General features: G+C 45.1%; 1 protein-coding gene across 1 annotated transcript; it reads right to left on the reverse strand.

Moving 5' to 3' along the window:
* Positions 1-7525: 7525 nt before the first annotated feature.
* LOC129537699 (keratin, type I microfibrillar, 47.6 kDa) lies at positions 7526-12657 on the reverse strand. The gene is made up of 7 exons (XM_055397377.2): positions 12268-12657; positions 11197-11279; positions 9927-10083; positions 8562-8723; positions 8342-8467; positions 7950-8170; positions 7526-7732 (listed from the first exon to the last, which is right to left on the reverse strand). Exons 1-7 carry the CDS (start codon positions 12613-12615, stop codon positions 7615-7617), a joined length of 1215 nt encoding a protein of 404 aa, XP_055253352.1. The 5' UTR covers positions 12616-12657; the 3' UTR covers positions 7526-7614.
* Between the last annotated feature and the right edge of the window lie 4926 nt (positions 12658-17583).

A 17583-nucleotide genomic window follows, 5' to 3' on the forward strand; every position in this document is an offset into this window, starting at 1 on the left:
GTTTCACAATAACAAAGGACAGGTCTCATCACGATCACATCTTCTTTTTGTTTTATCAGTTCTTGTAACTTTGGGCACTTCTTATCTGACTTTCCTGTTTTGGATGGGGACTGTGAGATGTTGTTAGCACAGTGACACTCTTTGAAACAAAACAAAACAGAACAAAGCATTTGACTAGAACTGCCATCCACTGTGCTAGTGGTAAAGAACCCACTTGCTGAGGCAGGAGACATGAGACATGGCTTTGATCCCTTGGTGAGGAAGATCGCCCAGAAGAGGGCCTGGCAACCCACTCCAGTATTCTTGCCTGGAGAATCCCCATGGATAGAGGAGCCTGGTGGGCTATAGTCTGTACGATCACAAAGAGTCGGACACAACTGAAGCAACTTACATACGCACATCATCAGCTGTGCTCTGTGCTCAATCATATCCAACTCTCTGCAGCCCCGGGAACTGTAGCCTGCCAGGCTCCTCTGTCCATGAAATTTTCCAGGCAAGAATACTGGAGTGGATTGTCATTTCCTATTCCAGGATATCTTCCCGACCCAGGGATTGAACCCATGTTTCTTGAGTCTCCTGCATTGGCAGGTGGATTCTTAACCACCAACACCACCTGGGAAGTCATCCACTACCCTCTAGTTTTAAACGTTAGTGTCAGCTGATCTATTTCCTACTCAGCCTCTAATTGCTCCTTTTAACATCAATGTCAATCAAATCCATCATTTTAGCCTGTTTTTTCCCCCAGATTTCTGAGAGTTCTTGTGAAATCACTTGCCAAACATACGACTGTATTGGAAAGATTATTGTCCTATTTTCAAGGGAAGGAGGTGGAAATTTGATCATTATTTGGTCAATTCCTATCCTGTGCTCTGTGTGAAAGATCAGAGATATGTAATTTTTCTATCAATGTTTCTAAGCATCAGTGGATCTCAGGGAGTTAAAAATAGTGAGTATCTTCAGCTTAGGTCATTTCCCTGGCTGATGACTTAGTGATTAGTCCCCAGAAGCCTCCTTGAGACAACCCCAAAATAACCATTTTTTAGTGTTACAGTTTTATTTATCGTTTTATTTCTTTTCCATTTGGTCAGATACTCCTTTAGCCTCTACTAGAGTTCTTGGATATCTCTGTGAAAAATGATTATTTGGGCTCCAAACTCTTTTCAGAGAAGGTAAACACTTTATAAAGAGCTAAAATGGGAAGAAAGTCCAAACTAGATAAATGCCCCCAAGATGTCAATTGAAGGTAAATACTGGGAATCAATCTCTAAATAGTAATACAGTTCTCAGTGTTAAATTCAGCCAAGAATCATCTCTATGTTTGAGTTAGGCAGAATCTACTTACCTAACCGAGTATTTTTAAATAGCATTATATGGCCAAGTCTCTGGTGCTAGGGGCACCATTTTAGCCTTTGTAAGGCTATCCTCTTCACTTAAAAATGCAATCGGATGTTCCCAGAGCCAGGGAGGCTACTGCTAGGCCCAGGTCCTATGGCTCCTCCCTGGCTCGTAACTCCATCACTGGCCTTCCTTCCTCCTTCAAAGGCACCAGCCTCATTCCCTCCCTTAATGTCCTTCTGTCTGGAATGCCCTTTTCCTCTGGTCTGTTTCTTCTCAGCTTCCAGGGTCAGCTCAGATACCACCTCTTGGAAAGACCAGCCCTGATCATGGTAACTACTATTACCCAGACCCCATCCATCACCTTGTTCCCTTTCTTCTTGGTGCTTTCCATTATTTAAAAGTCTCTTCTTAAATAAATAAAGAAAATAAAATCCTCTTCCTGCTGGACTGGTTTACTCAGTGCATCTTATTTACTGCCTGTCTCCTCCACTGTTCTGTGAACTCTCAGTGACCATGATCCTTCCTGTCTTCTCCGCTGAGACACTCTGGTGCTGAGAACAAGAACAGGCCCAGTGTGAGTGCTTAATAAGTAGTCATTAAGCAAACAAATGAATCCAAACATCCTCAGTGCTCCCATTGACTGAACTTCTAAGTAATGTTGTTGATGTTGTTTGGTCTCTAAGTTGAGTCTGGCTCTTTTGCAACCCCATGGACTGTAGCCCACTAGGCTCCTCTGTCCATGGGGATTTCCCAGGCAAGAATACTGGAGTGGGTAGCCATATCCTCCTTCAGGGGATCTTCCCAACCTAGAGATCAAACCCGCATCTCTTGCATTAGCAAGCGGATTCCTTACCACTAAGGCACCAGGGAAGCCCAAGTAATATTGTAAATATGTCTCTTCTATGAACCTGGCCTAGAAGAAGTCCATTTCCCACTTCATTCATCTCCAAGTTCCAGAATCTCTCAACCATGTCCAAAGTGCCATCTGGCATTCTGTTTCAAAGGAAGGAAGACTCAGATTGCAGGGGTACTTTAAATGCATGTACCTGGAAGGCCTGGCACAGTGGGACAGGTGTCAATCTAGGAAAAATCATGGTTTCAGCTCCCCTGTGAATGGAGGGAGAAGGTCAAAGCACCATTGGAGGGACTTCCCTAGTGGTCCAGTAGTTAAGAATCTGCCTTGCAATGCTGGGGATGCAGGTTCAATCCCTGGTCGGGGAACTAAGAGCCCACATGTCGTGGAGCAACTAATCCCACTCTCTACAACTACTGAGCTCATGCATCAGAACTAGAGAGTCCATGTACTGCAACAAAATATCCTCATGATGCAGTGAAGATCCTGTATGCTGCCACTAAGACCCAACACAGTCAAATAAATAAATAATTTTTTAAAAACAGCTCCATTGAATGGATGGAGGTGAAGGCAACCATACCAGATCCAAGCTGGAATGGGGAGAAAAGCCAGATTTCATGGGTAAGATGAGAACCTGGTTCCACCACTGGCCTGCAGGTTTTGGCCAAGTTTCCTTAATCTACTCTCAGTTTTCCATCTACAGAGTGACCATAATTCACTGTTCTCCCTGGTTTAAAGCAAAAAGTAGGCAGTAAATAGATATAAGCTCCTCTCTTATCAAGCATTGGAAGCCCCACACTGCTGCTACTGGCTACCTTGCTGGCCCTATGAGCCACAATATGCAGGAAGAAGGGAAGATCCAGGCTGTCTGTGTTCCTGCTCCAGATGTTCAGAAAACTCAATTTGCCTGTTTGTAAAATGAAGAAGGGGCCGGTAAAGGAGTCGGAGGATTGTGAAGCAGAACAAGGAAATTTGGGGGGATGGTGGATACGTGTGGTGATGTTTCTCTGGTGTGTGCAGTTGTCAAAACTTACCAAACTGCATGTTTTACATATGTGCAGTTTATTGTATGTCAGTTATCCATCGATGAAGCTTTATTTTAATGGAGACATGATACCTATGTATCCCCATCTGGCACATAGAACAAGCCCAGATGTAGCTGTGGATAAGAGGACATTTGAGAAGGAAGTACCAATACCCACAGCGGTTCTGCTGTTCTGGGCTCTCACCAGCATAAGACCCACAGGCTGGGAGTGCAACTGGGAGCAGGTGTTCTGGAGCCAGACCACCCCGTCTGTGAGCAGGTTCCTCTTCCACAAATTGGATAATCAAGGCTGTTCCAGCCACCAGGCATGGACGTGGGGTAAATCCTCAAAATGGGCAGATGAGGAACAACAGCGGCCTGAGGCAGGAGTTGGGGTTGAGTCTTTTTCAACATCAACAGAATTTTGTCTTCTAGGACTTCATGGAGTAGATCCCACCTTGGGTGTACCCAAAACCATACAAATTTGGCTTCTTGAAATTGACTGGACTATTCTAGAAATAGTCAAGGACTTGGATGAAAAATGAAGGCTCCTGAGAGGAAATGAAGGCTCCTGACAGATTTTATTTTCTTGGTCTTCAAAATCACTGCAGATGGTGACTGAAGCCATGAAATTAAAAGACACTTGCTCCTTGGAAGAAAAGCTATGACAAACCTAGACAACATATTAAAAAGACATTACTTTGCCGACAAAAGTCCGTCTAGTTAAAGCTATGGTTTTTCCGGTAGTCATGTATGGATGTGAGAGTTGGACCATAAAGAAAGCTGAGCAGCAAAGAATTGATGCTTTTGAACTGTGGTGTTGAAGAAGACTCTTGAGAGTCCCTTAGACTGCAAGGAGATCCAACCAGTCCATCCTAAAGGAAATCAGTCCTGAATATTCCTTGGAAGGACTGATGCTGAAGCTGAAGCTTCAATACTTGGCCACCTGGTGCGAAGAGCTGACTCATTGGAAAAGACCCTGATGCCAGGAAAGATTGAAGGCAGGAGAAGGGGATGACAAAGGATGGGACAGTTGGATGGCATCACAGACTCAATGGACATAAGTTTGAGCAAGCTCCAGGAGTTGGTGATGGACAGGGAAGCCTGGTGTGCTGCTGTCCATGGGGTCACAAAGAGTTGAATATGACTGAGTAACTGAACTGATTCACTGACTGAGAACAATTCTGTTAATTTCTTCAACAGAACAATGGAACAAGACTTCTGGGCCTTAGCAGCTATAGGATTTTCCAGAGCAAACAGCAATCCCCACAGGTGGATATTCCACATCTTCTTGGCCAAGTGGAGGTCCCAGGTGTTTCCAGGTTGCTTCTGCTCAAGGTCCTCCCTTGAGCCTCTTGATAATCCATCCTGTGAGTGACTCCTTCTCAGAGCCACCCATATAGAGCTACCCTCAAAAGGGAACTAATGCAGGTAGGTGCCTGGAAGAGACAAGAGGTTAAACCAGGCATCCAGGAGGAGAGAGGGGCAGACCATCCCACATTCCTTACCCCACATCCTCCCACATTTCCCCAGAGACAGTATTCTTTTCATTGCTCACCACAAGGCTCCCCATCACATTCCAGTCTCTGAGATTCCTCCTTTCCTGTCAAACTCACACCACTCTGGGTCCTAGAATTCCATGAGCGAGCAGGGAAGAGGGACACCAGGAATAATGGAAGAGATTAGTCATCTCTACAGAAGGGGAAGTTAGTCTTGCATGACCCCAGCTGCACACTGAAAACCAGGAGTCCAGGAGCTGGGAATATACAATCTTAAAATTAGACTCAGAGCCCAAGAATTAGTATTCAAGGTTTAAAGGGTCAATGGCAATAATACAAAGGCTTGTTACATGTATGGGGCTTCCCTGAGACTTTTTCTTGTTTTATGATGTGTATGTAATGCCATGCCTCCAAGTACAGGGACCATCATAACATGAGACAGCAGCCCCAGTGCACTCTCAAAGGAACAGTCTGACAGTTAGGGAAGTAAACAACATCTGACACTGTCATCTGGTGGGTAAGACTCTGCCCAGCCTTGTGTTGCATGTTTCATGTGGAGGGCAAAGAGGGGTTGGGAGGCAGTTCCCAGGTTCTGGTACTCTTGCTTCTGGGCTATGACAGCACTGTGTCTAGGAACTGATGACCTTGGTGATGGTGGGCTGAGGCCCCCATGGAAGGAAGAAATTGATCTTAAGCCTGGAGAGCCCAGAGTTGAATGGAAGGACCTTACCTGTAAGAGAGCGCTCTTTTTCTCTTCCTGCCTCTTTGTTGCTTCTGAAAGACAATTTTAAAAAACTAAAGAGTTTTTTAACTAGAACTAGAGAGTTCCAGTCCATTCTAAAGGAGATCAATCCTGGGTGTTCATTGGAAGGACTGATGCTAAAGCTGAAACTCCAATACTTTGGCCACCTCATGCAACGAGTTGACTCACTGGAAAAGAGACTGATGCTGGGGCGATTGGGGGTGGGAGGAGACGGGGACGACAGAGAATGAGATGGCTGGATGGCATCATCGACTCTGTGGACATGAGTTTGACTGAACTCTGGGAGTTGGCGATGGACAGGGAGGCCTGGCGTGCTGTGATTCATGGGGTCGCAAAGAGTCGGACACGACTGAGCGACTGAACTGAACTGACTGAGAGAGTTCCAGACCCATTTATTTCTCTTCTTATTCCAAGCAAGCAACAGACATTTATTAATAATGATGATGTGACTTTCTATGTGGATTTGAGACCTCTCTTGTATCCATGTTAATCATTTTTGAAGTTTATTTTTTAAAAATTTTCTACTGATTCTTCTCTGCTGCTGCTGCTAAGTCACTTCAGTCGTGTCCGACTCTGTGTGACCCCATAGATGGAAGTCCACCAGGCTCCCCCGTCCCTGGGATTCTCCAGGCAAGAACACTGGAGTGGCTTGCCATTGCCTTCTCCGGATTCTTCTCTACCAAACTCTAAAGAATTGTTTTGTGCATGTGGTCCTCTGTCGATATTTTAGCCAGTGATCCTCTCTGCTGAAAAGGGCTGCTGCTGCTGCTCTGCTGCTCAGTCACTTCAGTCGTGTCCGACTCTGTGTGACCCCATAGACGGAAGCCCACCAGGCTCCCCCACCCCTGGGATTCTCCAGGCAAGAACACTGGAGTGGGTTGCCATTTCCTTCTCCAATGTGTGAAAGTGAAAAGTGAAAGTGAAGTTGCTCAGTCGTGTCCGACTCTTAGCGACCCCATGGACTGCAGCCTACCAGGCTCCTCCATCCATGGGATTTTCTAGGCAAGAGTATTGGAGTGGCTTGCCATTGCCTTCTCCAGGCTGAAAAGGGCACTGATTCTCAAATCTTGAAATAGATTAGAAACATCTGTTCTCCCTCCTACAGGACTCTGCTCCCAGAGGTCAGAGTGGTACATGATGCTGTTATCCCCTTCCTGTGATTCTCTCAGATTCCCTTTGAAGAACTTGACAGAAAATGTTTGCAGATACTCTCTGGTGGATTTGTCATGCCTTTCCTATCGTCTTCCTCCAAAACACAAAATCCATGGCAGAGGGAGATATCTTTGAGGGTAGTTTGGACAGCAAGGAGGTGAAACTAGTCAATCCTAAAGGAAACTAACCCTGAATATTCATTGGAAGGACTCATGCTGAAGCTGAAGCCCCAATACTTTGGCCACCTGATGTGAAGAGCTGACTCATTGGAAAAGACCCTGATGCTGGGAAAGATTGAAGGCAGGAGAAGGGGATGACAGAGGATGAGATGGTTGGATGGCATCACGGACTCAATGGATATGAGTTTGAACAAACTCCAAGAGATAATGAAGGACTGGGAAGCCTGGTGTGCTGTAGTCAATGGGGTCCAAAGAGTTAGACACAACTTAGTGACTGAACAACAGACCAACTATTGGGGTGATGACTCCTTCATCTGATGAGAAGAACACTGATTCTTTTTTATCTATAGAAGACACCCAATTTTTAAAAGAATGAATGAAAAGGACAATTAAGATTTTTGTGCCAGAATAAGAATTTATTAAGAGATTAACAAGGGATATTTATCACTTCTCCAAAGACCAAAAGAGTGATAAGGAAGATTTCTTCCATTTATGTTCAGTTTCACAGCTTGCCTACCAGCTCAATCATACTTAATGTAATTATTTAAAATCACAGATAAGTATTTGCTAGAGCATAACACATTAGGCAAATATATCATTGTGAGCATAGACATTACTTGATCCTGCTGTAGATTTCTTCATGGGACTCAGAAGACAGACTGAGTCATTGGTGGACTTTGCAGCCTCTTGTGTTAAAGGATATAGCTGGGAATTCAGTGGAAGCTGATGCTGGTTGAAGGCTGGTCCCAGAAGTGGAACTGAGATGTGACTTTGGAGCCCTTGACCTCCTGCTGGCACTGAGACCTCTAGTGAACAAAGGTGTTGCAAGGTCCACACCGAGCACGTGAGACACAAGGATTGGAGATGCAGGGCCCGATGGGCCTTTCACAAGCATTGGTTGTGGCACATGGGTTGCAGGGGAGCCTGGAGGCAGAACACCATTAGAGCATGTTATGAGAAAGTGAAATAAAGAGTTAGGAAGATACGAAACACACTTTGTATAAGAATATTGTATTGCTACTTCCTCTCAGTGCCTCCAGTCAAAAGCTGAAACTATAAGTTAATTTCCATCAATAAGATCTTTCATCCTCATAGCAACCTCTCGAGCCCCTAAGGAGAACATTAGTAGCCTCCTACTCACTTGCAGTCCTCACTGTCCAGCAGCCCCCGGTACGTGTTGATCTCACACTCCAGCCGGGCCCGCACGTCCAGCAGCACCTGGTACTCCTGGTTCTGCCGCTCCAGGTCACTCCTGATCTCCGCCAGCTGTGACTCCACGTTGCCGATCAGGCCCTGCACCTGGGACAGCTGGCAACTGTAGCGGGCCTCTGTCTCCGTCAGGGTGTTCTCCAGGGAGTCTCTCTGTCAGAGGCAAGGGGAGGAAGGTCACAGAGCTGCTCCTTCAGGGGCTTCTCCATCGCTTCCAAACAAGTTCCGAGCTCTAAGAGTTCAGGAGATGGTGGTCTGGAGGGCATCCCAGTGCCCCTGACTCCCCAACCTCACCTCGTCACCAGGAGTCTCATCAATACCCACCAGGTTGTGCTGGGCCTGCAGTTCCACCTCCAGGGCATTGACCGTGCGTCTCAGCTCGATGATCTCTGCCTGGCAGGACTGCAGCTGCTCTGAGCTGGACACCACCTGCTTGTTCAGCTCCTCAGTCTGAAACACCAAAGGACAGAAGGCAGGATCAGATCCCACCTGAAGGGTTCCAAGGGGCCGAGGGTCCTGAGAGAACATGTGCCAAGATGCTCACCTGCCTGATGTACCATTCTTCCACATCCCTGCGGTTGGTCTCCACCAATGCCTCGTACTGAGCCCTGGTCTCATTGAGCACACGGTTGAGGTCCACAGTAGGGGCAGCGTCCACCTCCACGTTGAGGCGATCTCCCAGCTGGCTCCTCAGGGTGTTAACTTCCTGATGGAGGAAGGAGACAATTCAAAGTATCTCAGAAGATCCTGATGCTCTCTTCTGGGAGAGTGCAATTCCACTGGTGATTATTCTTAAGCTTTTAGAAGCCCCATTCCCTCTGATCCTCTCATTAACTGGGTTCTATATTCAGTGAGTAACCTGTGTCTTCTACTTTACAGACTGCTTTCAAGTCCATGGCCTCTTTCCACCCTTGTACTTAGTATACCACTCCTTACTTGGAGATGCAGTTGTTTGGACTGAGTTGAGATGCACTAGACCATAATTTTAAAAGCCCAAACACCCAGTCCAGTGTTCTTGCCAGTGTACCATTTAGCCTATGGTTTGAATCTTAGCCATGAGTTTAAAAAAAAAGGATAGAGTCCAGCCAAAGAGGAAACAAAAATGCATACTTCATAATCTGCCATCCAGGGAGAGAATAGACCTAACTGGTCATTTCTTGATTTCACTAGTTTAGCTTTTGATAAAGGAAATAGTTATCTGCTCATTTCAAGGCTAGTCTCTTCACAGACTCAACACAGCTTAGCGCTTGGGCTTGAGTGGATGTCAGACAGATATGAATTGGATCTCATGCCTACCACTTTCTAGACTAGAAGCTTTTAGAAACTTCAAGTGCTTCATCTGTAAGATGAGAACTATCTCTGGAGTTCTAAAGCACTTAGCACAGTGTTTGGCACACAACAAGCACTCAATTAATATTAACTATCATCTTTCACATTGTTCTGGAATTTCAAATTTGCACAAAATATCTGTCTTCTTTATCTTGCAACTAATCAAGCAATGATGTGAGTGCTTTCCCACGAATAGCAGAAGGAGCTCTGAATGAGAAAAGAGAGTGGGGTTGTGTTTCCAGCTCCGCCCTCTCTGCAGGGTGGTCTTGCTGGTGTCCCCAGTGACTAAATGAAGAATTGGGGTAAAAGATTTCTGTGGCTCCATGTGCTCCACCCTGGGAATGGAAGAGGCTGTGGGTGCTGCCTGGCTGTTGACCTTTCCTTATTACTGGGCTTGCCAACTTCCTTAACCCTCATTCTTGCCGCCAGCAGAAAAATCCTTGCCTCCTATCAGATGACTCATTCTCTACAAATCCCTTTTTATTTGGAAAACAGATTCCTCAGCTAGTTGAGCCTCTCCCGCACCCCAAGGTGGTTGGAAACAGGCCTCAGCAAGTTTGGTCCTGTTGGGGAGCTTCACCTGCTCGTGGTTCTGCTTGAGGCAGATCAGCTCCTCCTTCAGGGACTCCACCTGGGCCTCCAGGTCAGACTTGCACAGGGTCAGCTCATCCAGGATCCTACGCAGGCCGTTCAGGTCTGCCTCCACCAGCTGCCTCAAAGACACCTCTGTCTCGTACCTGTGATGCAGAGAATTAGGGTCAGGTCTGGCTTTGACTCTAGTTTGGTTTGATTTGTCAGACATCTGGGAATTGGGGCTTGTGGTTTTTACAGCCATCTCATTGACTCAGGTTTTCAACATGGAGCCAAAGATCCTGGAGGAAAAGGCACTGATAAGAATTGATACCTTTGAACTGTGGTGCTGGAGAAGACTCCTGAGAGTCTCTTGGACAGCGAGGAGATGAAACCAGTCAATCCTAAGGGAAATCAACCCTGAATACTCATTGGAAGGACTGACGCTGAAGCACCATTATTTTGGTCACCTGATGCGAACAGCCAGTTCGTTGGAAAAGTCCCTGATGCTGGGAAAGATTGAGGGCAGAAGAAGAAGAAGGCGTCAGAGGATGAGATGACTGGATAGCATCACCAACTCAATGGACATGAGTTCGAGCAAGCTCTGGGAGTTGGTGATAGAAAGGGAAGCCTGGTGTGTTGCAGTCCATGGGGTCGCAAAGAGTCAGACATAACCAAGCAACTGAACTGACTCATTGGAAGGACTGATGCTGAAGCTGAAGCTCCAGTATTCTGGTTACCTGATGCGAACAGCTGATTCATTGGAAAAGTGCCTGGTGCTGGGAGAGATTGAGGGCAGAAGGAGAAGAGGGCATCAGAGGATGAGATGACTGGATGGCATCACCAATGCAATGGACGTGAACTTGGGCAAACTCCAGGAGATGGTGAGGGACAGGGAGGCCTAGTGTGCTGCACTGCCTGGGGTCACAGAGTAGGACATGACTGGGTGACTGAACAACAACAAGTATTTCCTAATAAATGAAGAGACAGTGGATTTAATGGGATAAAAGCCCTTAAACCATGAAATTTCCAAAATTAATACACTTCCTCCAGTCTCCTAATTGGATTCTGTGCTTAGTGGAGCATCAGGGGACCATGACTTCTGCACTGGATGGATTCAAAGATGTCCTCTGAAAAGAAAAGCAGGCAAGGAGTCTGACTCTGGAGAAGAGTTGTCCAAGTTCTGGTTAGCAAAACTTTGTCAGTGTTTGTTGTTATAGAAGACAGGCTAAGAGGAAGGAGAGCAAAGAGGCAAGACAACAGCCCCCTTGCCCACTCACTTGGTCCTGAAGTCATCTGAGGCCAGCTTGGCATTGTCGATCTGTACCACCAACCTCGCATTCTCAGACTTGCTGCACAGGATCTAGAAGACCCAAAACATTCTAGAATGAGCTTGGTTATCTTTAGTTAACAGCATCCCTACTAACTCACTTACGTGGAAGAAATAGAATGAAAAATCACAGTGGATCTTATATAAGATTACTGCCTATGTGCAATAGTTGCTCAGTATTAGAGAACTCAAACTCAAGGAGAGGAAGAATGCAGTCATATGCCATAAAAGTATCAGTACATACACAGTTTTTCCTTTTCTTTCTTAATAAGAAATACTGGGAAGCTGATAATAATAATAACTAACATTTCTCTTTAAAAACTTACTCTATGTCTGGCATGGTTGCAGGAGCTAAAGATTAAAAAATGAGTAAGCACTAAATCCTGCCCTCAAGAATTTTCAATTCAGTGGAGAAGATAAATATGTCGACTAGAAATTGGAGGGGGTTGAGTCAGAGACAGAGCCATGTGCGCTCAGCCATCTTGGATAGCTGGGTCTTCCTAGAGAGCTTACACTTTTTCTTGTTCTAATCAACTATTCTATGCCCTCACTGGGCACTGGGCACCAGTAGAAGCCCAGAGGCTTCTAGGTCAAGATGATGGAGTCAGGATAATTAAGTACCCAGAAGAGGACATCAACAAGAGGTCACAGCAGCCAAAAGCCCAGATAAGGGAGAAAGAAATTGGCCCAGTTCTTACAAAAAGTCTTGTTTTCTCAGCTTCCTTCTTGGGCTCAGTCTTTTCTCTCACCTCAGGGTAATAATTCCAGAGTCGGCAAATACACGGAAGCATTCAGAGGCAGCTTTTAATTACAGCTTATTTATGCAAAGTGCTGCAACCTCCACAAAGACTAACACTATGCAAATACTCAGATTAACAGTCCTGGTCCTAAAACGGACCCTCAGGAAAACAAAATTAAAAAGCAAAAGGGCAGTCGAATAGTTTATATTGTTCCTTAACCATATCTCGGATTCCCTCCCTACAACTTCCTGCTGGAGGCAATGGAGTGCCCACCCCCTTACCTTCTGCTGGAGCTCCTCAATGGTCCGGAAGTAGGACTGGTAGTTGGGGCACACAAGGGGCTCCTGCTGCTGGCTCCTCTCCAGGATGCGACTCTCCAGCTCCGCATTCTCCCGCTCCAGCTGCCGCACTTTCTCCAGGTAGCTGGCTAGCCGGTCGTTCAGGAATTGCATGGTCTCCTTCTCGTTGCCATTGAAGGAGCCCTCACAGAACCAGTTGCAGCTGCCCACATTGGCGGGGATGTTGCAGGCCCCGGGCAGGGTGGTACCACAGCAGCTGGAGGGCACACAGGGCCTGGAGGAACAGCTGGAGCGGAAGCTCATGTTGGGCAGGCAGAAATTGAAAGACATGGTGCTGGAGGGAGCGAGGTGCCCGACTGAACACAGAGTCCAAGTTCACCAAGCCACAGAGTTGTGGGTCTCCTTCCTCTTGGGAGCATTTATACCCACTCTGCAGAGGGTGTGGATGTGGAAGACAACCCTTTTTTCTTACTCATTTGGTTGTCAAAAGCCCTTCCCCTTGGTTTGCTATGTTTCCTCAAAAGAGTCCCTCAACTCATAAAAGACTTTACTTGGGCTTCGTGCTAAGTCAGAACTCCTCTTCCATGCTGGGCATCAGTGAAATAAGGGCTTCATGGTGTGGCTTCAAAGGGCTGGACTCATGAAAGCCCTGACCATCATTATTGGGGTGTGGTCAGTCCAGGGACACTACTGCTTCTTCTCTTTCTGGCTTGACAGCCCTGACTCTGTGGCAAGCCTCTGGCTCTTCTTGCTGAGATGGAAAAACATAACGCTAAGTTATGTTATTAAGTTATGACTTATCATTCCCTAAGTCAAATTCCAAAGTCATGGTTTTAGAAAAAGGAATAGATTCTTTTTGTGCTGTGCTGTGCTATGCTTAGTCACTAGCTATGGCTGACTTTGTGACCCCATGGACTGTAGCCCACCAGGCTCCCCTGGCCATGGGGATTCTCCAGGCAAGAATCCTGGAGTGGGTTGCCATACCCTCCTCCAGGGGATCTTCCCAACCTAGGGATAGAATCCAGGTCTCCAGCATTGCAGATGGATTCTTTACCATCTGAGCCACCAGGAAAGATCCTCTCAGACCATTAAAATAGTTTCTAGTGATTTTGTTTCCTAATATGATAGGCATATCAGGAAACATATCCATAATCATGTCAATCAATAAAATAGCAGATCAAAGTTCATACAGGGCACTGTGTGAAGACAGGACCAGGGCTGTAGTCAGAAGGAGCTCATACTTGTTGAACACCTGTACTAGCCCAAAGTGGTACTAGACACTCTTCACAATCGTGCTGTTATTCACATCTCACCATGACCCTTCAAGGTACCTGATAATATCCCCATTTTACAGATGGGCAAATGGAGACATACAGGACAGGTATTAATATGTTGTGAAGCCAGGATTCCAACATAGACCTCTGTTCTTTCCATCATACCATGCTGCTTAAATAAAAGAACTACCTCTTTCCCTCAGTTATCTCTGCCTCTTCTCTTAGCTTTCATTTCACTTTGAGCATAACACTGCATGACTTATATGCTTATCTCTCAATGTATTTCAGTCCCCAAAAGCAGTTGTCATTCAGTTGTGAAGTTGTATCCAACTCTGCAATCCCGTGGACTAAAGCATGCCAGGCTCTTCTATCCTCTACTAACTCCCAAAGTTTGCTCAAATTCACGTCCATTGAGTTGGTGATGGTATTCAACCATCTCATCCTCTGCCGCCCCCTTCTCCTGTTGACTTCAATATTTCCTGGCATCAGAGTCTTTTCCAATGAGTCAGCTCTTCACATCAGGTGGCCAAAGTATTAGAGCTTCAACTTCAGCATCAGTCTTTGAAATGAAAATTCAGGACTGATTTCCTTTAGGGTTGACTGGCTGATCAATCCTAAAGGAACTGATCACTCCTTGGCTCAATGGGGGGACGTCCCTAATAGTCCAGTGGTTAAAAATCTGCCTGTCAATGCAAGGGACAAGTGTTCAATCCCTGATCTGGAAAGATCCTACATGCCACACAGCAATTAAGCCCATGCACAACAACCAATGAGCCTGTACTCTAGACCCTGTGCTCCACAAGAAAATCCACTGCAATGAGAAGCCTGAGCTTCTCTACCTGAGCACCACTACTAGGGAGCAGTACCAGCTCACTGCATCTAAAGAAAGCCTGCCTGCAGCAACAAAGATCCAGGACAGCCAATACATAAGTAATTATTTTACATGTAGCTGAATGGGTTTTTTAAAAAAAACAATCCATTTTGCTGCCTACAAGAGATCCACTTCAGATCTAAAGACACACACAGAGGGGATGGGAAAAGGTATTCTGCACAAATGGAAATAAAAAGAAAGCTGGGGTAACAACACTTCCATCAGACAAAGTAGACTTTAAAATGAAGACTGTAACAAGAGACAAAGGACATTACATAACAATAAAGAGATGAATCCAACAGGATATATAACACCTGCTCCCAACTTCAGTTCAGTTCAGTTCAGTTCAGTCGCTCAGTCGTGTCCGACTCTCCGCGACCCCATGAATCACAGCACGCCAGGCCTCCCTGTCCATCACCAACTCCCGGAGTACACTCAAACTCATGTCCATCGAGCTGGTGATGCCATCCAGCCATCTCATTCTCTGTCGTCCCCTTCTCCTCCTGCCCCCAATCCCTCCCAGCATCAGAGTCTTTTCCAGTGAGTCAACTCTTCGCATGAGGTGGCCAAAGTATTAGAGTTTCAGCTTTAGCATCAGTCCTTCCAATGAACACCCAGGACTGATCTCCTTTGGAATGGACTGGTTGGATCTCCTTGCAGTCCAAGGGACTCTCAAGAGTCTTCTCCAACACCACAGTTCAAAAGCATCAATTCTTCAGCAATCAGCTTCCAAAACTACAATGAGAGGGCTTCCCTGGTGCCTCAGTGGTAAAGAATCTGCCTGCCAATGCAGGAGACACAGGTATGATCCCTGATCTGGGAAGATCCCACATGCCTTGGAGCAACTAAGCCGGTTCCCCACAGTATAAGCCTGCATGCCCTAGAACCCGTATTCTGAAACAAGAGAAGCCACCTCAATGAGAAGTGCAAACTCCACATCTAGAGAGTAGCCCTCTCTTGCTGCAACTAGAGAAAAGCCTGTGCAGCAATAAAGACCCAGCAGAGACAAAAATAAAATAAACAAGTAAATTAATTTTTAAAAAACTACAACAAGATATCACCTTACCACTGTCAGGATGACTACCATCAGAAAGACAACAAATAAGTATCAGTGAAAATGTGGATAAAAGGGAATACTCATATGCTGTTGTTGGGAATGTAAACTGGTGCAGCCACTATTGAAAACAGAATAGCTATCACTCAAAATTTAAAATAGAACCACCAAAAGATCCAGAAATTCCACATCTAGGTATTTACCCAAAGAAAACAAAAACACTAATTCAAAAAGATATATGTACCCCTATGTTCATTGCAGCATTGATTACAATATCCAAGATACAGAAGAAACTTAAATGTCCCATCAATAGATGAGTGGATAAGAAGATGTGAAAGATAGTATTCAGCCATTAAAAAAAGAATGAAAATGTGCCATTTGCAACAACTGGGTAGACCTAGAGGCTATCGTGCTCAGTGAAATAAGTCAGACAGAATAAGACAAATACTTAACCATCCCACTTATAATCGGAATCTAAAAATAAAAGCAAGCAAACAAACAAAACAATGAACCAACAACAGAATCAGAATCACAGATACAAAGAGCAAACTGGTGGTTGCTAGAAGGGAGGGGTTTTGGAGGTTGGGCAAAATAGGTGAAGGTAATTAAGAGATACATATTTCCAGTTATAAACTGAATAAGTTACAGGATGTAATGGTAGAATAGTCAATAAAACTGTAGTGATTTTGTATGATGGTCACTGGACCTGTGGAGATCATTTTGAAATGTATTTGATTGTCAGATCACTATATTGCACACTTGAAACTAACACAATATTGTGGGTAAACTAACTTCAGTGAAAGAAAGAAGGAAGGGAGGGAGGGAGGGAAGAAGGGAAGGAGAAAGAAATGAAGGGGAAAGGACAAAGGAAGGAAATTGTGAGCCATTGAAAGTTCTAAGGAGAGGAATGATATAGTTTATTTCTGATAAGCATTGTATGCAATTTTGATAAGCATTGTATATTTTCATACAGGAAATCTTCAACAAGTCCTTGGAGTTCCTAGACTAGAATTCATGAGATGAATTGGGGATGAAAAGAGCAGATATGAAACTAGTGCAGATGTGAGAGTTGGAGAGAGAGCCAAAGGAGAGTATATGAAGAAAAAAGCACCAAGGGGCTGACAACCAAATTTGGGGGAATTTCCCAACCAGAGAGCAGGCTGGGAGAGCAGGACCTGCTCACAGAAGGTCAGGGAGGCTAGAGCTTCAACATGAAGGTGAAGGTCAAAATTGTCAAGGGCAGTAAAGGGCCCTCCTAAGATGAGACCATGGAGAGAGACTTGATTATGTCCCCAGGACACCTCTAAGTTCACACAGGTGCACCTATTGTATACGGCACCCATGTTGTTTAACACCTAAAATGAGCTTTGGTAAACCAACACTTAAATCCCCAAAGTTGAGATGTTCATTATTCAGAAAAGTGCTGCCACAATCACTTTGTATACCTGATTATAAAGCTTTATTTAGTCTTACCAATATAGAGTTTTTACAATAATTAGAATGTGTGTTAAGCAGTTTAAAGATGTCAAGCTTGTTTGGATTTGATGATTCATAATACTGATTTGGGACTAATTACCCAGGAAGCATAAGCTCTTGGAACTGCCCATGTGTATAACTTTACTTCTATTTTGTCTACTTTTATTTTGTCACAAAGCATAAGATGAGACTTATTTGGTATCCTAAAGGGAGGTGATGAGGAAAGAATTCAGTTGTGTGCCTATATACATTGCCCAGGAAGAGAGGTTCCTTATTGTCATCCAAGCCAGGGACAGAACAGAACTTGGAGAAGGATGCTCGCAGGAGAGTCCAAGCATCTCTGCTACAGCTGCTGATCAAAGACTGCTTTGCACTTGGCTCTTCCCTTCCTCCCTTCCAATTCCTAAGGTAGATCCCAAAGGCCAAAATAGTTAAAAGAGGGGGAAACTTGGAGCAAGTAATGCCAGGGACCTTAATGCTCATCTCACCCAATCCTCTCATTTTACAATGGAGACTCTGAGGCTCAGAATGGAGAAATGGCTTGTTTAGGGTAATATAGTCAGAACTCAAATTTGCTGATCCTTACTGTATTTCCAGCCCCAATCACCATGCTGCAGAAATGT

This window comes from Moschus berezovskii, chromosome 20 (assembly GCF_049115385.1).
Source record: "Moschus berezovskii isolate FMDL1 chromosome 20, NW_MosBer_1.0, whole genome shotgun sequence".
Classification (NCBI taxonomy): domain Eukaryota; kingdom Metazoa; phylum Chordata; class Mammalia; order Artiodactyla; family Moschidae; genus Moschus; species Moschus berezovskii.